At 37.4% G+C, this 25954-nt stretch overlaps 1 protein-coding gene across 4 annotated transcripts in view; it reads right to left on the minus strand.

Moving 5' to 3' along the window:
* Positions 1-5: 5 nt before the first annotated feature.
* Positions 6-25954, minus strand: part of kcnn1a (potassium intermediate/small conductance calcium-activated channel, subfamily N, member 1a) — a 33167-nt gene continuing 7218 nt past the window's right edge. For 2 of the 4 annotated variants that reach the window (XM_079612682.1, XM_079612681.1), the window contains 8 exons: positions 17879-18328; positions 15824-15919; positions 13426-13844; positions 7056-7197; positions 6798-6908; positions 6514-6641; positions 4669-4738; positions 6-3154 (listed from right to left, as the gene is read on the minus strand). In XM_079612682.1, coding sequence (XP_079468808.1) covers positions 2870-3154; positions 4669-4738; positions 6514-6641; positions 6798-6908; positions 7056-7197; positions 13426-13844; positions 15824-15919; positions 17879-18244 — 1617 coding nt within the window. In that variant the 5' untranslated portion in view covers positions 18245-18328 and the 3' untranslated portion in view covers positions 6-2869. Of the gene's footprint in view, positions 3155-4668; positions 4909-6513; positions 6642-6797; positions 6909-7055; positions 7198-13425; positions 13845-15823; positions 15920-17878; positions 18329-18702; positions 18794-25954 lie in introns of those variants that run through there. The other 2 variants (XM_079612683.1, XR_013797576.1) reach the window with 2 other exon arrangements.

Below are 25954 nucleotides of genomic sequence, written 5' to 3' on the forward strand. Positions count from 1 at the left end.
TATTTCTCAAGAATTTGATGTTTATTATCTGAAACATGGGCAGATTTTATCCACACTGTAGCTTCTTGGGCTATATGTAAACAAAATAAGAGGATCTCAACATACGAGACCAAGATAACCCATGCCTTTATGTACAGTCAACCTGGGAGGATACAAAATGCAAGTCTTCTCTCCAAATTTAATCATTCACAGGTATTTCACAAAGAAAGGCAATTAGGAAGAAAAAAAAAACAAGAAAGAAAATGAAATCATGTAGTCCAATAAAATACGCTAGTGATTTGGTGTCCCATCTACTCGTGTATGCAGTTTGACATCAGAAGGCATCTGAGTCTTACTTCATTATTGGCACATTACAACATTTAGACTGTGTTGACAGTGAAAGAGAGAGAAAGGCATGAACAAGGGTCATGGTCATGTTGTTAAAAACCATGCAATCATCAAATTATTTTTGGATCTAAATTGCACTTGATTTTGGTCATCAACAGCAGCTTAAATATTAAAGCAGTCTGTTCCTCTATTTTTGTCTACATTATGAATTGAATGTTACGACTGGCTTTCTCAATTCTTCTTTAATCTCTTTTATCTCTGTTTTATCAAAATGTGCTAGAAGTGTCAAGTATATTTCAACAATGAAAGCTGTGAGAATTCTCCATCCTTTCCCCCCCCCCCCCCCCCCCCCCTATATCATCCAAGTTTTCAGTTTAAACGTAGTCATTTTTGTTTAGCAAAATTGCTAATTTTAGGCATCGTTTGTACACAAGAACAGAGGACTAGAAATGCACAAGACCTAAGCGCAGTATTGACAAGACTGAAACAAGCTGGATAGGAGTTGTGATGAAATGGTAAATCATGTCAGTCTTTTTCTCATTTAATAATTTTGTAACAAATGTTTTACAAGCAAATCAGAAAAAAAAAATCAAACATGCATTATAAGAAGTATTTTGGCAAGAATTTGGCATCTCACAAGAAATGTGCACAAAGTATGTCTTTGAGTGTGTAAATAAATTTCCATGTGATCATAGACTGTATAAAAACAAATACGTTTTTAAATGAAGGGTATTTAGACTTTGGTTAGGAGTAGAATGTCTTGCAGAATAAAAGTATAATAAAAATCGAATGATTTATAAATATTAAATCAAGCACAAATAATGAATACCCCATGTTTGCCTGATCTTATATAGGTTTCCCCAAACAATTAGAATTAAATAGCTAAAATAATGTCTCAGATGTTGGAAAACGATGTTAAATTCATTTTAACTAACTAACTAAAATAATAAAAAATAAAGCTTTTCTAAAGCAAGTTCCAATGAGATGGTTTGCAGTCATTTACCATTGGTTCTAATCGGTGGCAATTACATCGTCAAACACATAACATTGTCAGTTGCTTTAAGGTTATGCAATTATTTAAAACCATAGATGTCAGTAAAATACATGTGAACAGGAGAGACAGATTTTTTAATCTAAGCTGCCTTAACGGTATATTTTGAAAAGTGCAAATGTGAGCCACAATAATGTCTTCCATAAGCATCTCTTTCTGCTCTATCAGATGTATTCTCTCAGAGAAGATCTTCTCATGATTATAGAAAGATTCGTTTAGTGTTAATCCTATTTTTTACTGATTCATCAATCGCTTGGTCGAGAAATTCATTTAGGTAGAACAAGGAATGCATTTAACAAACATAACCACATTACTGCACCGCTATATTTGCAACTCTAAAAATACTATCCAACGTTAAAAAGGAATCTCTGTGTAAAAAATAAATGAAATAAAATGAAAAGAACACACACACACACACAACACACATACACACGTTTGAAAAACCATCCATAATCCATTCGTCACATTTGCACTGAAACATGCAAGGTTTAAATCTCAGTCCTGTCATACATTTGTGCCTACCACAGCATTTAGCACTCAGTGCTGTCATTTCAAAATCAAAAATGCAGCCTTTCGGTAATGTGAAGACTTCTGGAAGCTCAGATTTCATTAAAATGAAGAAAGTGTTACCAGCTTGAGTAGAAACAATTACTTCTTGTATTCCTTCCTTCCTATATTTCTTTCATTTTCCTCCTTCCTTCCTTCCAATTCCTCTTTTCCTCCTCCCTTCCTTTCTGTCTTTCCTTGCTTTTCTAACTGATGGAAGTATTGAAAGGCTTTGGAAAATAAGAGAAGACTGCGACAGAGTTAATGGTATTTGTTAAGACAGACGAGTTAAATGTCTTCAAGAGGAATGTATCTGAAAAAGGAATGCAATGCTTGTGTTAACATTGTACAAAAACTCGCTCCAAAATTTGTAAATGGACAACCCTCCACAATCTATACATTCAGGCACTGAAAAAAATAACATGCCAATTTGTAACTAAAAAAGGTTAGTTGCACCCAATTTCCCTTAAAGGAGCAAGGGAACTGAATCCTTAAGGTTGGCATTCCTGCATTATTCTACTCAGTAGTAAGGTCATGTGCTCCTCTGTCTCCAGCTGAACGCTGAAGTGATCGCAAAGCACCCAGAAGCGCTCTCGGTGCTCATCCTGGCACAGATGTCTTATAGGACCAGTGAATCTCTTCTATGTGGGTGCGTCGCTCCTTTGTGGTCTACGCTGGTTTACCTTCCTGTGGACCCCATGATGTCGCAGTTTGGAGAACCAGTTTCCTGGACTCACTCTAGCTTCCTGAACTCAGTCTTGTAAATATATGAGGGCTTTACAAAAAAGCTAACTTGAACAGCCATACAATGGCTAAACATAAACCATATATCTACTATTTTTGAATTCTTCTCTACTTATTAATACGAGTCCTCAATCTCGGCTTGATCATCTTACGTGATTAAGTCTGAGACCTCTGGAAGCGGCGAGGGGGTCCAGGTCGGTGTTAGCCACTGTCAGAGGAAGTGTGCGGGGCAGTGGAAGGGGAGCGGCGCCGTCTGGAGGGGGTCCAGGAGCGTTCGGAGCCCAGTGAAGCGGGGCGGAAGCGGTGCACGAAGCCATCCAGGAGGTCCTGCTGCTGCTGAGTTATGGCTTGGGAGATCAGACAGGGCAGAGCCTGCAGGCTGCCAGTGACTGCGTCCAGTTTGTCCTCCAGCGTGCCAATACGCTTGTCCAGCTCCTCGCTGCGTTCCTGCAGCTCTGACACCAGGTCGTACATCACATTCTGTGTCTAAAAGAGAGCACAGAGAAAGAGTGAGATCAAATGAAATCAATCAATATCAACCAATCCATCCATTTATTCCTACATCTTATTTAGTTTAAACATTTGGTTTCACTTTATTTTGATGGTCCCTTTTGAACATTCTGTTGACTATAATTAGCATTGCACCTACATGTCTACTAACTCTCATTAGAGTGTTAGTCGAGTATTAGTAGACTGGTAGGGTTAGAGTAAAGCCTGTTTTATGCTTCTGCGTCAACTCCACGCCGTAGCTACGCCGTCACTCCTACGGCGTCGTGGCCGTTTTATGGTTCTGCGTCGGGTTGTGTTGCATCGCGGTGCATTTCACCGCCAGAATGTAGGTTCGCGAATGTATAATCTGACCAATCACAGCCCTTGTGGTCTGTGTCGCCTCGACGCGTAGTTACAATTTTTTGGAGGTGCACGTCGAGCTACGGCGGAGGGGGAGGAGAGGGCTTCGCGTCGACGCAGAAGGGTCTGCGGGGTATGCCGTCGATTCGACGCAGAAGCATAAAACAGGCTTAAGTTGACGTAGTTGCAAAGTTACTTATAGTCAGTAGAATGTCTGTTGGGGGACCAACACAATAAAGTTAGCAGATATTAAGTAGACACTCTACTAATACTCCAATGAAAGATAGATGACACTTGCAACCTTACTTAGTCAACAGAATGTTCAAAAGGGACCATCAAAAGTGTTAACATTTTATTTATTTATTTACTTTAGTACTACCCTTTAGAATAAACTTGTATGTTTCCCAGATACCAAAAACAGGGACAATTTACCCAGATCATCAAAAGTTTAACTTTATAAATCTTGCTGCCTCTTTGAGCATCAGTGAATGTTTGCATCTTTTGCAATAGTTGTGTTTGAGTCCCTCAATTGTACTCAGTGTATCTCAAAAATCATACAGGCACTGTTGGAAAGGGTTCAAATTTGCATAAGACACTGGAAAAGCAAAGCATGTGCAGGATATGGAGGATTTCAGTGGGCTGTTTAACTGCTCAGTACAAACATGAACAACAACAAAAAAATCCTGGATGGCAATTCATCCAGGTAATTACACAGCATTAAGAATCAAGTATATGTAAAATTTTGAGGGGTTAATTTTTTATAATTCAGCTATCATTTTCAAGGCTAGTGTATGGTGGTTTGATGCTGCACTAGCTGGTCGACTAGCATAACCATTTACATTAAATGAAATAAAAAACTAATATAAATGGCAAAAACTGAGTTTTCATTACTTTGAGTTTCATTTTTTAATACGTTAACATGTTAGTAAACCTAAACTACAAAACTAAAACAATGATACTGCAAACAGCTAAATTAAAAAGACAAATTGAATACTAAATAGGACTAAATTTTTCTTTTAAAAAATGAAACAAATATTCAAAACAATGATAATCCAAAGCAGGATCCCATCAAATATTAATAATATATTTAATTTATCATTTATTTATTTCACATTTAATTTCATTTTCACATTATGAAGCCTTTAACGTACCTTCGCCAAGTCCACCAGAGTGTTGGCCTGGTCATTGAGTTTCCTCTGCTCCATTTTCACACTGCGGAGCCTGGGAGGAGGCAGGGTTATGGAGGGATGGGGGGTTGGGAGGAGGGGGACGTTAGGGAAGAGTAACAGATTCCTGTCAGGAAGACTTGATAAGGATGAGGGATAGAGAGAGAGTGGCCTGCATGCAAGCATTCACAGTCCTGTTTGCCATACCAGTCATGCAAACCCAATCTATGAAATGTAAAGAAGAGAAAACTCTTAACTTAACGTTCAAACATGACACATCTCCTTTTGCCCCTGCAGGCACGCGTCAACCATTCACAAAAAAAGCCATCCGAGAGCCTCGTTTGTGGATGAGGTCAAAGGAAGTGGCAAACAGCTGAGGTAGAGGTATATGTGACACCGCTGAAAATGCTTGTGAGAATGGCATTGCTTGCTGTGGGCTTGCTTCTGAACAAAATTTTAAAAGAATGTGTTAATGAAGTTTTTTTTTGTGTGCCATAGCAACTATGAAAGAGTACAGGGATGACTCTGACCATGAGGAGACATTGTAAGAAAGGCTGCCTTAATATCCTGCCCGTTAAGTGTCGTAATTAAAAGAATGCGAGTCTTCCGCTCCGATTTGACATTCATTAGCTAAATGCCAAGCTTTGAAAAATGTTAGCATTTTTATTTATTTTTTGTCTTTTCAAGCATAAGGATTTATTTTGGAGAATCCAAAAATAAAAATCTGGAGATGCAGGACATGGTCAGCATTCTTTCTAATGCAAAAACTCCATATCATCTTGCATCAAAGCCCTGGATGACCCTACATGTCTTTAGCTTAAGTTAGTGCCTGTGGTGGAAGGGAACATGGTATCAACCGAATACATGCTTTATCAATAGACAAAGTCTATAGAGGTTAATTGCAAGACTATTTAATGAAAGTCAATCTTTAAAGGTGCTGTTTCTGAATGTCCTGAACATCCTGTCCCACATACTGTGCTTAGTTTTCCTCTGGACACACGAGGCGGGGCTATCAATGCAAGTTAATACAGAGATTTACGCTTTTGAATAATGGATTTGGTGCAAATGAACAAATCAACAGTTCCAAAGATGCTTCTCCTTCAGAAGGTTACCATACAGCATTAAGTAATGTTGCATCTTTTTCATTCTAGACTTAGAATGGAGAGAAGCAATATAGGTAACCAAAAATCGGCATTCAGCTTCCGACTCCATGCATATGAAACAAAGACAGGGAGGATGTGGGGAGAAAAACACAGAGGACAAAACTTACTTCTGAGCTCTGCAGTGATAGAGCAGAACGAAGACAAAACACAGTTTAAGTTTAGAAACCACAACATATACACAACATGTGAGCCATTACACTGCACTAACCATAACCACAAGGTAAGGGTTTGGGGAAGGAGAGGGGAGAAGGACAATCATCACATTACAAAGAATAACATGCTGACTGATTCTCCTGAGAAGGTTCAGAAATCAATCCTAATGTCTTTTGACACTTGATTGACAAGAACTTATGATGCAATATGGGCATCAATGATTTTGGAAACTGGATTATCAAATACCTTCCGCTTCTTATTAAAAAATATACAACAGTTCCTTAAAAATAAAGACACAAAACCAAAACGTTCAAAACATGAAAGAGTAGTTTCTCGAATTAGTGAAGACAAACAAAACATACAGTTAAACATCCATTATAAATGTATATCCAATATGACCACATTTTTACTTTTAAACATACTGATCGTTCAAGGGACAATTAATCATAACTGCAGTTTATCATTAATAAATAGCCTGCAAAAAAAATCTGAAGTGTATCAACATTTTGCTTACTGGTGAATGGCCTGCAAGAACTTGCGCTGATGTTTGCGCACTTTGGCATGATCTATCTTCTTCACTAATTTTGTGTGTTTGTAGATGAGCCATGTTTCCCTGAGTACATTGGCAGCTGTGTTCTTTACCTGGAAGAAAAAGATGAAAATTCGACATTACAACAAAATTGCAATACATGACCATTATTGCATTTTCCAGAGAAACTGGGAAAGTAAAAAAACAAAAAAACATCAGGACTGGTTAAAATACAAATTTTTTTTTTAATAAATACTCTTATCACTTACTCGTTTACAAAGTTGGGTGTCCATCATGAAATTGTGGACGTGTTTCTCAGCTTTTGTCAATTCTAACTTTCTGGCCACCACCGCGACTACAAGTGCAGTGCAACCAGCTCCCTACAGGAAGAGATAATGAATAGTATCTGTTTTCAACAGAAATATTAACACTCAAAATGGGACAAAAAAAAAGTTAATTTCACAAATGCAAACTAAATTCTATTTGAAATACTACTTTTAAATGTAACTCCTTTTTTAAAGACATACCATGATTCCTGTAAGAAGACAGACCCCTTTCCCACAGTATGTATGAGGGACCATATCTCCATATCCAATTGATAGGAAAGTTATGGAAATTAGCCACATAGCGCCAAGAAAGTTACTAGTGACTTCCTGTTTGTCATGATACCTAGAATAGTAAGAACAGAATAGGCAGAGAATCTTAATCAGGCTGTGGAAAAAAGGCTAAAAGTTGAATTATGAACATTTTGCCCATCTGACAAAATATACGTAGAAATAGAATTGGGTACAATTAAATCTCAACGTCAGGTCTTTGATGATTTTTTCCCCAATAAAGAAAATAATGAAAAACAAAACCCCAAAACTAATAGAAAAATCTAATATTATTTTTAATATTTACATGGTAATGTTTTTGACTATACAACATTCTGTCCCTTCCTAACAAAATTATCAATGTTCTGCTGCAATATCTATAAACTGAAAGCAATATTAAATGAAGGAATGAATGAATAAATAAGAAATAATAAAATTCAAAGTGTTTAAACATGAAAATGAATAATTCCTTTAAAACACAAATTATTTTGTATTTTCAATAGGAAATTAAACAACCAGCTCAAATGGTCCAATAAATCCTCTGTTACTTTTCACTTTGCATATCAGCAATGCTTGACTGAAATGCAGTCCACAAGTCAGTGGAACGATGATCCAGGCCAGCTATAGAAATGTTTCAAAATCCTCAGAGACTAATTCAAATGACCTAACTTATTGGTCCCAGACTAGACTATTGCTAGCAGCTCATCCACATATCTGCAGGAGGTTGACCTTTTCAGCAGCCTGTCAAAGAGGAGCTAAGCACAGGTCAGAAGACATTTATCTGCATTTAACACAATGGGTACTCTTTTAATGAGGAATAACAAAACAAGGCCCAGGCTCTTCAACGGTCATATTGAGTAGCCGGACTGAACGAAAGTGACCCACAATGTTAATTCAGTATCTAATCAAGCACATTTATTACATAAAAAAAAGTTAAATGTTCCTCAACATCCCCTCTAAGACAGCATACTCAAAACATGAGAAATGACATGCCACCATCAGTTGCACCCGTCTACAGCACAATTCAACTCTGTAGTCATGCTCTAAGAGCAGGAGCGTTATAATTGTTTTTTAATTGTTCAATGTAATGGGAGAGTCCCGTTATCACATGCGAAAAGCATTGTTACCATGCAGGCATTTTACAGAAGAAATCCACATCCTGCATGCTGAATAAGCCAGTATATTGAGAGCAAAAATGCAAACCCTCTAGTAAAACAGTATATGCAAGTTGATCACAGTATATGCAAGTTGTTAAAAATTTGTTCTAGTGGGGGATTATTCACAGCAATTATGATGTTTGCCCATGTGCTACATAACTATTGTAAAACAACGCACAGTGCTGGCACAAACCATTCTCATATAGGTTTAGTCATTTTCAATGATCTTTTTTGAAGCTGGTGTCAGATCTCAGAGGTGAACAAGTCCTTGGCATACCAGATTTCACTCTCGAAGAGCTCTGGTAAAGACCCTCTTTTACATCAGACTTGCATTCTACAATTATCTCAACAATATGCTTGCTAGAAATCTATTGAGATGCTAATAATTCACATTGCACAATTTTGGGAAGAGGTCGTATCCTGTGAGGTCTGTTTGCACACATGAACATGAATATGCAATGCAAATCTGATCATGACTATGCACACTGTCTTCATAATTAGCTTGCCTTTGTTTTGACAGTGAAGAAGTGGATTAACATTTCCCTCAATGCTGGTAATCGAAAGCAAAAAGCTACATACTGGCCTTCTAAAGCTCTCAATATACTGTATGCAATACTGGCATAAAATGGAGAAGAGCTGGCACCACCTTCAACTTAGATCAAGAACTCTATCTGAAAAAAGATGTTTCCCCAAATACCCCAGTCATATCCCAATTTCATAAAAAAAAACCCATACAGTGGTTTCGTAGAAAAATTCACAGAACCCAGCAATCCCATACCTTTAATGACTCGTACCCTGACAGCATGGTTAAAGGATGCAATGATGGAGCAAATATAAAGCCATTTAAACGTATTTACCTATCCAAATGCACGAATACTGGTTTTTGTATTATGGCCAATAATGAATAAATGGACACTAATACAATTCTGTAAGACGTTTTAAATGCCTCTTTGGGCATCACATCATTAAAATGCCCAGCATGAAAAATGGGTATTCAATTTAAAATTTGCTAAAGATTACATTTAACAGTGTAATTAAATTTTTATTGTTTTTACAGAAAATTTAAGCGAGCATTAGATGATGGACATCTAAGGGAAATGAGTATGCACAATGAAATATTTAATATATCTTGATTCAAAAATAATGGAAAAAAAAACACTAACATCGGTTGATAACCAACACAATACCAATATATTGTGCAAAATCTAAAAATAAAAGTATTCAATATAACCTGATACAAATACATAAAAAAATAAAAAGTACCAACATCAATTGATAACCGATATGGTACCGATATATTGGTCAAAATCTAAAAATAAAAAAAGGGTAAATATACGTATGCATAAAATAAAGAAATATTCAATATAGACAGATACAAATAAATTAAAAAAGCACTAACATCGGTTGACAACCGATATTGTACTGATTGTGCGTCCCTAGTGTTAATTAAGTCTCACACAGAGGCAACGCCCAACAAATATAATACCATAGTTTGGTCCCCCATTCCCTTACATGGTAGTTCACTTCATTGTCCGCTCACACTGCAAGTTACAGGCCTCAGTGTGACAATAAAACCAGACAAGGTTCAGACACAATATTACAGTTCTCTGGAGGAAGTAAAACAGTCATTAGGACACGTTTTGTAGAAACAGTCCTTCTAGCACTAACTAAACAAATGCTGTCAGTGAGCTGGTGTTTATTCATCTTCTGATTTCCATCCTTAACACAACACTCCAGTAACTGTGTGCACTAAAGACAGCATACATGGAGATATTGTGGAGCATCTTGATAAAATGGAAGGTATTGTACTATAATGCACCTTCTCATATGCTCTATTTCCTATCCAAGAATATCATGCTTTTCTGCTATTGTACTTTCAGCTACACGAAAACGCTATCGTTTGAGAAGGAGATAAAGATGGAATGATGCATGGAATTGTACGTACATTTGGGGAAAGGGCCTAAGAGAAGGAAACTGCCTGAATCATGCAAAATATTCAGGGAAAAGTGGGCAGGGAGGGGGCGTAAACAGGACCAAGAGATGTGAAGCGATGAACAGGAGGTGCATGAATTCAAGTGTGAATGAATGATAAGCCAACGTTGCAAATAGCAGCAATGTTCCTCCAATGTCCCAGCCCTTCCTTCATGTTCCCATCCCTCCCATTCCAGACGGACTCCGTGCTCGTCCAGTCTCACACCGTTCTGCCCTTTGGGCTGGCCAGTGTGCTTAGAGAAAAGAAAAAAAGTGCAGTAAAAGGCCCAATTTAGCAGCACTTTGGAGAAACAAGCGCCTCTTTTGAATGACAACAGAGCAGTAAACATGAAGACTACCATGCTGTTTCATAGTTTACCAGAAGTGGGCATCCAGTAGTCTAGCATTCCAAAACCTTGCTATATCTTGTATCAGAGGAGACTGTGCTAGAATGGACAGCAACATTTCACCTTTATGTGCTCAATTTGTCATCAATAAGCGGCACAGTGTTGTTCGACTGCTTGCACACATTTTGCGTGTGGTAATCGTTTAGATCTAAGCTAAACAAATGTGCGATCAAACGTTTGACCTGACCTGTTGCAGCAACCTACATTTGAACACTACAAAGATGCAAAGAAAAGCACATGTATCAGGTAAAATTCAAAGGTTTGTTTCACAGGTTTTGCTGAAGCTCTCTTTTGTGCTGGGGCGTATTACAGTTCAATAACAGCTGCTGAAGGAATAATCGGGGGGGGGGAGAGTTGCCCTCAGGCCTGTTTGTAAAGGTGATTTGAAGGAGCTGCTCCATTTTAACACAAACTCCCTCCTCCTCCCTCCCTCCTACTCCTGAGCACTTTAGAAAGAGACGCTTGATTCACAGTGCTGCGCAAATCATAGCTTTCGCAACCATTAGTGCATTTGCTATCAACAAACTTCTTTGCGGATGGTGCCACATTCACACATGTTGTTTTTTTCCCCTTTGTTTTTACCAATAAATTAATCTATTTGAGTTTTTATTTTTCGGTCAGAGCTGCTGAGTCCCACCCCCTCCCCCCTCTTAGAGCAGCAGTGGCACCAGCTCAATGAACAATGATAGGTTTTCCACGGCTAGAGAACGAGGACTCACATGGCATCCCTATGGAGCAGCATAGAGGGGAAATAGAAAGTACAACAGTGAATTATAGTCACACACACACACTCGAAACCTCCCATTCGCTCATACAGACACGCACACGCAACGCAAATTACTCACGCAAGAAAAAACCAGAGTGTGGGCAGCATCGTGTCGTGCATTGCAGCCGATGAGACTGGGGTGCAGAGTGCTGGGTAGTGGTATGGTGTAACATCAAAACCTTCACCTCGTTTACCACTCCAAACTCTTCATTGTTGCCTGTTCAGTCTCTTGTAAGCCCACCAAAGTGAAATATAGCCAGAGACTGATCCTTTAGTGAACCACCTTTCAGAGTGAACCATCTTTCTGCCACAGAGATGAGAGTTACTGACACCTCTTCTTGTCATCTCTTTTCTTTTGCAAGGCATTTCGTTGGCTTAGATGGAACAACTGTTTATTAGGGCTATTAGGGCTGGGTGTCAATACATATTTCTCAGTTCAGATCAATTTTGCTTCACAAGCACTCAATGCAATTCAGTTTGATAACAATTTTGATTCTTTTCTCTCTTTTTTGCGATTAATTTGGGGATATATATCAATTAGAATTTCCATTTCGCCAATACATGAAAAAATTAACTGTATGTTTTTGATTCACTCAAAATAATTGATTTAAAAGAGTCATTTGTTTGTGAATTGAACTATACTGTATATTATTGCAGTCCAACTCACAGTACACAGCCTTTTTAACACATTACATTCACTGCAAACTGGTAAAATATAACTTTTTTTAGTTGGGGATTAGAGTAAAAGACCTGTCAATGGTTTTTAAGAACCAATATCATGATTGGTCAAATGAAGATCGCAATTAATCTGAAAATAAATACTTTTTACCCAGCCCTATTATATAAGCATACTTAATTTCTAGTGCCTCATTCACACTGACAGCTTTTTGAAAATCTGACCACAAATTAAATGTATGGCCGTTTAAAATGTCAGTTTTCTTGCTGCAGGGGAAAATTTTTGTATATTATTTGCAGCAGTGCATAAATGTGTCATAACATGAACAAGACGAAAGATTATCAGTGTATCAATCTATGAATCAAACTAACGTAGAATGACGTCAAGTTCCGATTTCCTCACATGATTTTTTATTGTATTGCTGCACGTGGGCAAACACAGATCATATAGATCAGTGAAATCACTCCCAGTAATATTAACATCTTGCCTATAGTCGACTACAGCATCTCACAGGAGATGAATCAAGTGCATCTCCGCTGTACTCCTATTGGTTGTCACCGAATTGCATCACCTCATTTCGTTTGCATAGAATAAACATTACTTAACTTTTTCATATCGCTGGAGATTTGCAGTTCTCACTGAAAACCAATAACTTACGGTTGGTTTGTCATTGTGAGTTGCTGGCGGTGTGAATGGGGCTTAAAGAAGTTTCTGCACAGCCCTATTTATTCAGATATGTTTGGAAGATTAATTCTGGTTAAATTAATTCTGGTACAAGGCATGTGTTGGAGAGGTAAAGGTGAGGAGAAGCAGGTAACGCAGGCAGGAATGGCAAAGACACAGTACAGATAAGACAGTTAATGATCATGTCTTTTGAATCTAACCCATTCACAGTGCTGCTTTAGCCCAACAAGGCTGTGTATGTCCATTTCCTAATGTGCATTAATATGTCGAAATCTACACTGCCTCATGGGATGAGATCATGATGATGCAGTTTTTTGAAGTGGGTATCCTCGAGGCTCCTCAAAATTACCAAAACAAACCATTCCGCAAACAAACAATTAAGCAGTCATGAATTATTTAACAATTGCTAATACAGCTTACAAAACATGGACTGGGATTTGTGGTGCAATCGCAGAGCTGATGGGAGAAAAGCTCTTCATACAGGCAGAGTGAGGCTGTTGGAGATGCTCCTGGAGGGAATGAGTGAGTGGGAGATGCAGAGAGAAGAAGAGCGAAAGACAGAAAAAGAGAGCGAGAACGAGAACGAGTGGAGGGGAGGGGTGTAGCTGTGTAGCTTGGGATCACAGTCGCTGTGGTGCCATACCTCTCACAAACCCGAACGGTCCAGGCCGCGATGATCCAGGAGGAGATGCTGAAGACCAGCAGCACGGTGCCCGGGCAGATGGTCATGAGGGTCTTCATGACGAAGCGTGTGTTGAAATTGATCTTGTTGAGGGCACCTATACTTCGCGAGGATGCGTCGGTGAAGAGCTTGCTATGAAGGAGCATGACCCGGCCAATCAGGTAGAGGCGGAGGAACATCGGGATGGAAAGAATGATGTCTACGTCGGCATCGGCCACAGAGGGCACGTAGGTGAAAGCCAGCCGGGCCGTCCATGTGAACACATACTGGCCCGGGATCGGGTGAATGGCACACACCAGCAGCTCCAGGACAATAAAGAAGATGCGCTCATATGTCATGGCTATCCTCCAGTCATCCGCCCCATTGTCCACCATGAACAGCTGCAGGGAACAGGTGAAGAACAGGGTGTATTAGCAGAGAAGTCAAGAGGAACTCTCTGTCTCTCTGGAAAACACATATAAGTGGATGTAATGTCAGGTGATGACAAAGGTGAAGTGTGCCATTTTTTCAATGGTAAAAAACTTATTCCAGCTTGGTACGAAGAGACAACTATAAAACCGGGCTGATTCCCTCAAAAAGTGTAAACACTCTGTAATAAATTAATTGTAAAAAATAAATAAAGGCAACAGGACGGATTAAGAGTTGGGTCAGACTACTTAATTTATTACATTTTCAATGTATCTAAATGCAAAATCTTGTTCAGCCCATAAACTCTTGTCAAAGCCAGGTTTATTATAGTTAACTAAAACTAAAACCATATAGAATCTGTTACTTCAGATAAAATATACAGTAGTGCAAAAGTCTTAGGCACGTTAGTATTTTTGCTGTAGTGTCAAGGAGTCTGACAACAGCCGGTCTCCTCCACACAGAGATCTGATCTCACCATCATCGAGTCCATCTGGGCTTACACGAAGAAACAGAAAAAACTGAGACTAAATCCAGAAGAACTGCGGAAACGCTTGAAGAAACCTACCTTCAAAGCTACAGTACTATGAAAAGTTTTATTTACTTGTGCTAATACACACAACGCAGTGCTGAAGTGCCAACTAGTCTCTCCCCTGTTAAGGATCCCTTTACCACTCTACAGATAAAGCGTTGTCGGGATAATTTCGGTTTCGCGTATCTACCCCGAAGTGATCAAATTCTGTCTAAAATGTTTAAGGCCAGACAAGTAGTTTAAGGCTTGGTTTGTAGGGAATTACAAACCTACGCACATGTATTCAAATGCGCATAACTAGAATTCATTCTTAATGCGCACGTGAGCGCCATCAGCGTTTCTCACAGGTTCGCGTTTAAAGTCTGTGTAGAGAGAACGGTGTCATCTTAGCGGCCTCTAATTTAATAACTTATGATCTTTGCGACAGAAGTGAATCAATCAAAACTAACTTATAGCAATAAAGCCAAAACAATCTCTGTTACCTTAAATTATCCGTTTCTCACTGTAAAGCTGCTTTGAAACAATCTACATTGTTAAAAGCGCTATATAAATGAAGATGACTTGACTTGTGTAAAAATGCAGTAAAATTAGGATGCTTTCAAAAATAATGTCATGAATAGATTTTATTTATCAATTAACTTCTATTAACTAAATCAAATCAATATTTGGTCTGACCACCCTTTGCGTTTGAAACAGCTTTTTTTTCTAGGCACACTTGCACATAGTTTTTCAGGTAGATTTGCAGGTAGGTTTCCTCAAGCTTCTTGGAGACAATTCCACAGTTTTTCTTGATTGATTTGGTCTCAGTTTTTCTGCTTCTTTGTGTAAATCACAGACCGATTCGATGATGGTGAGATCAGATCTCCGTGTGGATCATACCGGCTACTGTCAGACTCCTTCTCACTAGATTACTACAATTAATAGCAAAAGGAATGTTTGGAAATGTAAACTAATATTTCCTACTACAGTAAAACTACAGCAAAAGATACAAGTAACTGGCTTAAAACTATTTTTTTATTTTTTATTAAAAATTAAATTAGTGACATTTTTATTACAAAGATAAATGTGTCTTTATCAGCATTTTACACATAAACCTTAACTGTGTATTATGACTAAATCAACAATAACAGGATAAAAATCAGCATAAACAGCAAAACAATAATACTATAACAGTAACAATAAAACGTAGCCATGCTGAAATGTACAGCACAATACAATGTCATTAATTTGGGGGCGGGACTATCGGTATGGCCAGCCAATGGCAAATAGAGGGGGTGTTTTAGAAGCCTGCTTGAAAATGTTTTTGAATTCTGTTTGTTGATGTTAGAGATGTTAGTGCACATTTCACCTTAGAATATATCATTAATAGATCATTCAAATACAAGACAATCAAGTTTTTATTCTTTATAATCAAGAACTAACCTGTATTTCCCGAGCGTGGTACATTATTATAAGACCAAGCAAAATAACAGTGGAAAGGCTGATAAGGCATTTCAGTGCAAATGAATATGAAGATTCCTGCAGCAAGAGAAACAAAACACACCATTAGCATGGCCATACATAACCACAGTCTTGCAGCTTATGCTAAAGTTATGAAATCATGCTTACTAAATGAAACATTTTTGGATGAATAGATGCTGTCTAAACCATCTGCGTCACACAATACACTGCATTGCTTCACCCTGGAGGAGTTAATCCCCACTGTGTCAGGGAAAAAAATCACTTTCCATAATATTCCCCATGGCAACAAATGAACCTCATGCATTTGGGAACCAAAACATCTGATTAGGTTTGATATTAGGTTTACTTTCGGCATAAACTCCCTATGACATACAGTACATGGACAATCAAGCTATGCACGTGGGTGTATTTGATGTGAATACTTGAACATGTTTTTCGGCACTGTCCTGTCATCTCAGCTTAAATGTGTTGGTGGGAGTGAGGGACTTGTTAGTTAAAATGTTATGTGTGTACAACAGAATGAGGATTACAGATCAGCATGTTTCAGACACTGATAAAAAACGGTAAGGTATAATGTAGTTCAGTACATAAAATATCCATTTAGCCCATCCAAGCATATTAGTCAATATTGAAATACAGTAAACCTGTATTTTTTTTTTTATGTTACACTTAAAAGCTAGTTTTTAGCTTACTTTGATGTTAAGGTAGGTACAAAACCGGCTATTCCTCTGTTAAACATCTGTCATGTCAAAATAATTCTATTCTAAATATACAAAAAATGATTGACTTTTTTTTCTTCAAGAAACTAGCTGTATGCAAAGATTCACAAATCAAAATTTTATGTTCTGTCAGAATGAGGAAGTGAGGAAAGTGTGCATAATTTATGTAACCACAGAAAAGCAATTAAAAGATTCAATTTTAACAGCGAAATTAGACTCCCTTCTCCCTTACCCCTTCTAATTTAACCCCAGGTCCCAATGGTCCCTCTACGAAAAAATTAGGTCTGAATTTGTTATAAATTTCCCGTGTGACAAATTACACAGTAAACTAATTATTGCACCTGTTGGTCACCGGAAGGTTTTTTTTTTCAAAGGTCAGATTCCTAACAAACACATCTGGAGTGACTTTCTTTCCTGCTGACATTCACATGCCATTGTTCCTCGCTTTTCTTTTCTTTTCTTTTCGTGCAAGATCAAGCCATGTGATAATTCGGTTAATTCAGCTGAATGTGACAGTAGCAGTGTAGCAGTTCTCTCCCACAGGGCTAGAAATAGCACAACCATTACAAAATCCACATCTCAAGGGAACTGAGTGGTCACAGTACCAAACACCTCATTTTGTGGACCCTGCATTAAGAATCGCTTTGGGAGTTGTCTGTAATAGGCCTACCTCAAAGTTTATAGCATTTCAGCCCTCCAGTACTGCTTGTGAAAAAGACTACAAAACAGTAAGGAGATGAGAAGAGCTACATCCCAGAGTAGATCGATGCGGTTTAGAGCACAAATATGAATGTGATATCTGTATGTACAACAATGGTGGCTATTTATGCCAAAGGTTATGAGGGATGACATGAGGAATAGTGGGCTCCAAAGGACTGAAACCACTAGTGAAAATTTCACTATTTTACATTTTAATATTAAGATTTCTTTATTGAAAATGATATTATCAGCATAATCATTTGCTTGAAAATTTGAATTGAAAAATGATCATGAATTTCAGAATGTCTTTTTTGCTGTATTGACAAGGCTCAAGGTGATACATTTCACAAATGTATTTTTTTATATATATATATATATATATATATATATATATATATATAAATGTATTAGTGATATACATAGTGCAAAATTACTTACTACTTATTTATTTTAGCATTTTCTAGTTCATAAAATTTCTGTTTATTTTTAGGTTGAGATTTTTAATCCCAGAATTTCACTGTGGTCTCAACCATTTGGATCCCACTGCTTATCATGACGTGCATATTTATGGGGGAACATGAAAAGAGGAAGCACCTACCTTTGTGTAAACCCCCCAGGACAGTTCAGTCTCAGTTACCATGACAACGATCCCAAACATACCGAATATTAGGGCATAGTCACTTAGCCGCTTGCGCTTCTCAAAAAGTGCCCTCCTGTGGCCCAACTTGTAGCCAATATCTTTATTTTTTTTCTGTGGTGCGTTGCCACTCTCTCGGACCAGGCTCTCATTGGACGTCTTGCTGGGGTCCTCGCCACCTCCCTTGGAGACGACCACTTCCAGGCCGGAGCTGTGAAGAGTCTGGAGCGGCTGGGTCTCAGAGTCATGCTCTGCTAGGTTGCGTCGTGACGCCGCCAGGCTGCCCAGTGGTCTTACCACTCCTCCATTGTACTTGCAGCTGTTCATGGCTATCTGAGGGAGTGAGTGACTGCTCTCGGAGAGGGAGGGCTTGGATCCAGCATGGCTCAGCTTTGTTCGCTCAGCATGTGCCTGTCAGCAAAAATCAAATACAGACAAATAGGTGTCAGCAGCATATACACTGTCTGAAACCCAGCATTAATCTACTCTATTGGCCCTGCTCCATGACCGGAGTGTCCCAAGGTTCATTTCATCAGAAACCTACTGTAGCATCTTCACACCTCAGTGTATCGCAATGACTAAATGTAATTTGGACAGTAAACAAGCATAAATCGATACACTTTAATATAGTTGTGTGTGAATGATCTAATTTTAAAATGAACAAGGTCTGATAGGTCTGATAAACTGTCTACTGCTCTGACAATATGGATAAAACAAATAAATAAAAGACAGTATTCCTTTTTAGTTCAGCCCTCTGAAGTAATACAATGGCAGAAATTACCCACACAGAACAGATGTGCAGCAATCGTGATGGTTCGCGGCTAAATATCCCAATATGGAGAGGTATAATGACGTTTGGATGTTTCACTATTAGCCTGGAGTGAGGAGTGGGCTTTGTGAAAGCTGTGGTACTGGTGTTCTCTCACACTTCTGGATCCATGTTTCTCACACAGGTGAGCAAGCAGTAGAAAATAAAGTGGAGCTAAAATTGGAATACTCGCAATTAGGCCCGTTAAGATCATGAATTTTGTGCTGACGATTAATTGTAATACAAATAGTTGTGATTAACGTTTTGTCTGTTTTGTTCATGTAAGCCTAATTTATTATATTTGTATATTTTCAGCGTCTTGGAATGATATAATTACATTTTTGAGGTAAAATATATAAATACTTTTTCTTGATCCACTTTTTAGTCACACTATGGAGCCCAGCAAACATATAACATCTGTGTGAAACTGTAAGGACCAACTTTACATGAATGCTGGCATTTCTTTATATGCTTAAATTTACTTTATTTGAATGACAAACTGTAAGGACCAACTTCACGCAAATTATGGCATTTTTGTTACACGCTTAAATTTACTTTATTTGAATGACAAAATGTGAATGAAATTGAAATGAAACTGTAAAATCAACACGGTTATCCAACAATCTAAAAAAAACATATACTTCTTGTTTACAGTTTTATAAAAGCCATTAGGACTGCAGTAATATAAAAATTCTGGCCGATATGATAATTATTTTAATATTATGACAGATAACAGTTACATGGCTGATATTAAAATATTGTACTACTTTGTATGAAAAAATTCAAAGTGATCCCTAAAAACTAAAAGCAATCATTTTAATTGCCACAAAGATTGTATCCATTATAACATCAAAATGTACAGCTAAAAAATAGATATTGGTGTTGAGATTTGCAAAAGATTACACTTAACAGTGTTATTAAACTATTAGTGTTTTTAAAGATAAGTTTTATTTGTTGGATGATGGAAAATCTCAAATTAAAAATCGAGGAAATAAGCATGAACTAAATATTCAGTATTGGTCAATACTGATAAATAATAATATTGATAATTAAAAAAAATGTCTTCATGCTCATGTACTGAACATCAGTGCCACAAGAAATCATCACAGAGATTACAACAGAACAAAATATTCTGGTATTTTCTGTTGCATTGTTTTACATTCTTGAACAAAAGAGAAAAAAAAAAAGGCAAAATCTCAAATTACTGATGTTGACTACAAATGAGTGTTAGCTGTCACCTCATATTTGCACTGGGTAATCAAAACCCAATATATTTCCACAGAACCTATTCATTAGCGCTCATTTTCTAGCGGGTCAAATGGCTATTGAGGAAACACTGCCAATTCAAAACTCAATCCAAACTGAAAACATTGTTTATGTAATTCTAATCAAATGAATATGGAATAGATACTCTGATTACAAACAATTTGATTGTTGAGGAAAGTAAAATCTCATCCAGACATCATAGACACTATAGACACATTTAACCACTCCAGACACGTTGATGCATCCACCATCTTGGAACAGTCAACACGCAGATGCTGTCATCACTCACAGTAAAAATCAATAAGTTTTCCAAGATGCCACAATATTGGCAGCCTCTAAAAACAGCTGAGATGTAGGCCACATCCACACGAAGCCAGAGCTTTCCCTATCCGATCTTTTTTTTTTTCTTATTCAAAAAAAAAATCTGTATACACGGCGTCGTTTCAAGAAATATCTGCGTATGCAGTCTCAAACCTACTCAAAACGATGTAGTATACATGCCAGACCAGTATGTGGCGCTGTAATTTTCCCACAGAGATACACTAAAAAACGGAGAAGACTTGGAGCATGTGCATAAACCTTGCGCGCTGTATAGAACACATATTAGGGTCAGTAGCTTCTTCTTCTTTTACCAAGAACTTTATTGAACAATATAAACAACCATAAATGGCCTGCTACAAAATATGAAATGTCTTAATCATGGCATATGAAAGAAAATATAAATAAATAAATAAAATAAAAATACATTCAAGTAAATAATAAATAAAGAAATAACAGAGGCTCAGTAGCTTCTGCTGCATGAGTACACAAGCATGTATTCCGCAGTGTGTTGTTGCTGTTACGTGACATAGCATTGTGTCTGACTAGGGTCGACACGTGGGATGATGATATACAAAATATACAAATTGGCTATATGCATGAGAATGCAAGAGTGTCGTTTTCAGATTTATCCACTCTGGGACCCGGTTTAAAAAAAATTGTGGTTTCAGGCACACAGAAAGAAAGCCAGATACATCTGGACAAAACGCAGACACGATACTAAATATTTACGTATACAACTGAACGCGCGCGTCTCCGTGTGGACAAGGCCTCAAATTCCCCCAAAAATGGCATAACCTTTCACAGGTGAGAATGTGTTGGTTTGTGTTTTTATATTAACTGGATATTACAGATTTTTAAACTATGGTAACTTTTTAATGTTGTGTTAGCTAACGCCTTCGTCTTGTTTTATTAAATCCTAAATCATCTGCTGAAGACTATTGCAGATGTAGATATTCATATGATATGCATACAGTTGCAGACATAGTCAACTTGCTCTCGAGTATTCACAGACCGACTTTGACCGTTCTAGTATTGCAGACTGCTTAGCTTACGTATAGCGGCCAACAGAAGCAGACTCTGAGGCTTCTATATCTATGATAGACACGCACTTACACAGGCCCGTCACAAAGCTTTTCAGTCTAACAACTTGGCTTTACATACAACTGCTATATCATATCACTTCTTTCCTAGCTATTCTGAACTTAATAAAACACCATTTCCAAACACCCCATCAGCTAATGCAAGTTTGAGTGTGTCAAATTTTTAATGTCAGTACTATTAATAGGAGGCTCTGAACACAGAAGAGGCCACTTTGAAAGTGATGGTATTAAAAAAATCACTGCGTTAGTGACGGGAGAATATGCCAACAGAATTAGCTACCTTTGTATGAAAGCTATAATGCAAAACCACATCACAAGTAGGCATGTTTTCAAAAAGGACACATTTTGTACTGGAGGACCAAGAGAGGGTACTTGCAGTGCATTATACAAATTCACACCGTTTGCTTTGCTTACATGCGTTATGCAACCTTTCAGTGTTTTCTTCTAATGCAACTGGGACTGACCTGAAAAGGTCACATTCAAAAATAATTCATTATAATATATATATATATATATAACATTTTGATTTCAGGTTTAATCATTTCTATTTAGATGTTCTTACCGAGACATTTCCATATCTTGATATTTGCATATTTAAAAAAACAACTTTCGAATAGCAGCTGAGGTGAAATGTTTTCTCATATTCTCACTTTAAGCAACACCCTGTCTAACACATTTCCTGTTATCACACTGGCATTTTGACCATTAGGTATCACTAGTGAATGAAAAGTAATAATTCCATTTTCACCAGCATCATGCAATAGCCTGTGGGGGTCAACTGAGATTAAACTACGCACTTCCTGGCATGATGCTAGACATTATTAAACGCACAAAGAAACAAAACGCAAAGAATGTGCGTACTGCCCAAAGACACTGAATGCCTCAGTGATTCTTTTCTGTACGATGGGCTGTTGTGGTTGAATGTCCTCCGTAAAACCTTTAGCGTAAACTGATCCCATTTAAATGGACCTTTAAGTCATAGAGGAAATGAGGTGGCTAGGAAGATAAAGGAAGAATGAAAGACTTTATTAGAAGGAGACTTTAAATGGTTAAAGACAGCCCTTTCCTTGTCCTCTTTCTTACAATTGTTTTTCCGAAGCAGACTTCCATGGCTTTTGGAACAACAGCATTAAACCCTGAGGTGGTAAACCCCTTTATAAACCGGAGAACATCAGTGACACATGCTGCTATAATGAGTTTATTCATTAAAATGATAAATTAGACTTTATCGCTTTCTGATAGCTCTCTGTCTCTCTTTCGTCACAAATAATGCAGAGAATTAACACCAGGCCGGTTTTCATTATAGATAAAGAGAAGCCATGGCTGTAATACATTTAGATATTGGTGCCTAATTATATCAAACACTGCCCATGGACAGTTTGATAACAGTGATATTGTGTTAATATGGAGATAGGACTGATATGACACTAAATTGCTGATTGTGTTCATTCACAAAGTCTTTAATTTTTCATCCTATAATCTATTAATTAATTATTAGAGAGGTTTATCAGATGTTTCGCATGACATTACTCCCACACCAGAGCAAGGATCACTGAGCAAACAAAGAGGGGCCAGTTTAAAGGAAACTAAACACTGACAAGGAAGAATAAGAAAGCATTTACAAGTAAACCGCAGTTGTATATATGTTAAGCCTTTCAGAGCACAATGCCTGTGCTTGTGGAACTGTGGTGTTACACACCACAATAGCAAACTACTATTAGGTTTCAGTTTGTGTCACAGGATATTGTAACTGTATATACTTGATTGGTCCCTCTTTGCCAAAATAGTTTTTGTTTAAGCTATTAGCCAGAACAGTGTTGAACAAAATGTTACAAATGCACCGGTAAGTATATCAGCCTACACAAGTAAACCGTTATTTTTATAAAGAGCACCAGCAAAATGTTATGGATGTTGATTCAAAGTTATTTATTAAACAATATCACAATATCAAATTCAGTTTAATTGTCCGATTTAAAAAAAAAAAAAACTATACATGATGTCTTCCCTCATTTTTCTGTTGGAAAAACTGCCAGTGTGTCTGCGGGGTATACAGCTAGACACGTCTTGAGTGAAGCAATCGTGATCTGAGGATCAAAGCTTAATTTAATGATACAATTAAATTAAATGGAGCATCAATAAATGGACGTGTGGGACAGATATCGAAGGTTATTTGTTGCAGTTCTTCAGATTAAAAATAAAGGTTTATGTATTCTAAAAGTCATTTTGTTTCCGCGCAACATGTCTCTCATTAACAACGCTTGTACACAATAGAACACAGTATTCAGAAGTACTAAAGGTCTCGGACTCCACCCTGCCCGCTATATTCTGCCCAACTGATAAGACTCTCTGTGTAAATGGACTTCCTTTGACTGTATACTCTCATTAGTATCCTTCCTTTCAACAATCTAGCATCAGATATCAAGAGGGTTTTTTTTTTCTTTGAAAAGGTCAGTTTATTATTCTTCCTTTGTTAGCTTTCTTCCTGTCGTACCGGTGCTACGCTCGAGTTTAATCCAACCTTAAAACTCTGAAAACAGCTAAAAAGAAAAAGTCTGTATTTGGGATGATTGGTGAACCATAGTACAACATTTTAGCTAAAGGTGCTGAGTGTAACTTGTTCGGGAAACGTTTGAAAATTCTTTATAGTTTTTTTTAGAGATTTCGTTTTCTATATTATTTTTACAAATCCATTTGGTGATTATATGATCAATAAGTTATGACAAAAAAAAAAAAATTTACATTGCTTTAACTCACCAAAATAAGTTAAAGGGCACCTATTATGACATTTAAAATGTTCCTAATGTTGTTTAGGGAGTCCCCAACAACAGTTTTACGTGCATGCAATGTCAAAAAACACTTTTGTTTTCGTATAATATGCATTTATTTTTACCTGATTTGCTCACCGACTCCCAAATGATTCGTTCAACGACTCACTTTTCCAAACCCCTCCTTTGCGCGACGCTAATCTGCGATTGGTCAGATGACCCAGCAGTGTTTACAGAGATAATACTTATTGTTTAACACGGAGTACAATTATGCTTTTATCAATTAAATCGTGTTATAATAATGATTATAGTCCACTGCTTTGTAGTTTGTAGTAAAAAACTAAAAATAAGATAAAGAATTTAGCGAGCATAGCCCAGAGTTCATATTGTAAAAGCACAATCAGTCTTTGTTTGCGTTAGCCCGATGCATAAACATAACGTTTTTACAACAACAAAAAATGCAGTTACGTTACTACGAGGTATTCTATTCTTTAAGACAACTCCGAAAACAACGACAAACACTTCACATATCTCAATACAATTGTCATTGAAGACCTAGAAGCTAAACGGTGCTTACACAACAAACAAAATAATAATTAAGCATGCTACATAAAACATAAAAGCAACAATTATTAATAACACTTACAGGTTGTGATACGGAGGAGGAAGCTGATGCAAATACACTTGGAACTGAACCTTCCTTCAATATCAGTCGGCTCGCGAATCCAGGTTTGATTGCATTTAAAAAGCAATCGTCTTCAAAATGGCGCGAACAAAGCACAAGGCTCGGACTATACTTCTGTGGTATAGTTGTATATATGAATTGTAGCCACTTAGTCTTCAAATGCTCCTCCTTGAGCCGATGAAAAAAGTTTGCTTTTGAGTTGCACTTCAGAACACAGCGTCTCGTCGCCATGATGTTTTCACGTTAGTTTTCCCTGCTGGCCTTGGAGCGCAATAAGTGGGCGTATCGTATTCAAATAACTTGACAAGTTGACGTCATCTAGTCAGAGAAAAAGCTTCTTCTAACGATTCATAAAAATGACTCAGAGTCGACTCTTACTTTTGAAAGACAATAACTTTATATACGGTGCACTTTCATATTTCAAACTTTGCAGGATGTTTTTGTTCACTTAGATCTATGTTACACACTACATGAAAGGTACATTTCAAAATTCCATAATAGGTGCCCTTTAAGCAATTTTCAACTTTTTTTACAAGTTATACAAGATTCAACTCATTTTTTTAAAGTCAGTTTAATGTAAATTAAGTTGAAATGACTTTGAAATGAAGTTGATTAAGTGTGTTGATTTTTTTACAGTGTGGTGCAGAAATTACACGGTTAAAAGTGAATTATTAACCACAACACAGAAAGAAGAGAATCTAAACAAATGTTTTCCTGTGCACAAAAAGTGATCCTATTGGAGATTAGAGATACCTGTGATATGGGGTTTTTAACTGAATGGACAATTATGCTTCTCGATGAAGAACAATGATAAGCCAAAGTTCTACTGAAGGAAATGGATTCGTGCTGATTTTGATCTAATCCACATTTTAAATCACCACATTATTTGTCCATGTATTCTGTGTGTATAAGCCCTTACTTTATGAGCCTTGGCTACTACCACCCAAGCAGATAAGCCACTGTGATTGAGCAATTAAAAGGTATTTCAGGACCTGAGAGAGAGCATGAAGCAGAATGGAGACATGAATGGAGCATCGGTGAGTGGCATCGGATAACAGGGTCACAAAAATAAATGGAGCCCTGGGAGCTGTT

The sequence above is a fragment of the Phoxinus phoxinus genome, assembly GCF_949152265.1.
Source record: "Phoxinus phoxinus genome assembly, chromosome: 5".
Classification (NCBI taxonomy): domain Eukaryota; kingdom Metazoa; phylum Chordata; class Actinopteri; order Cypriniformes; family Leuciscidae; genus Phoxinus; species Phoxinus phoxinus.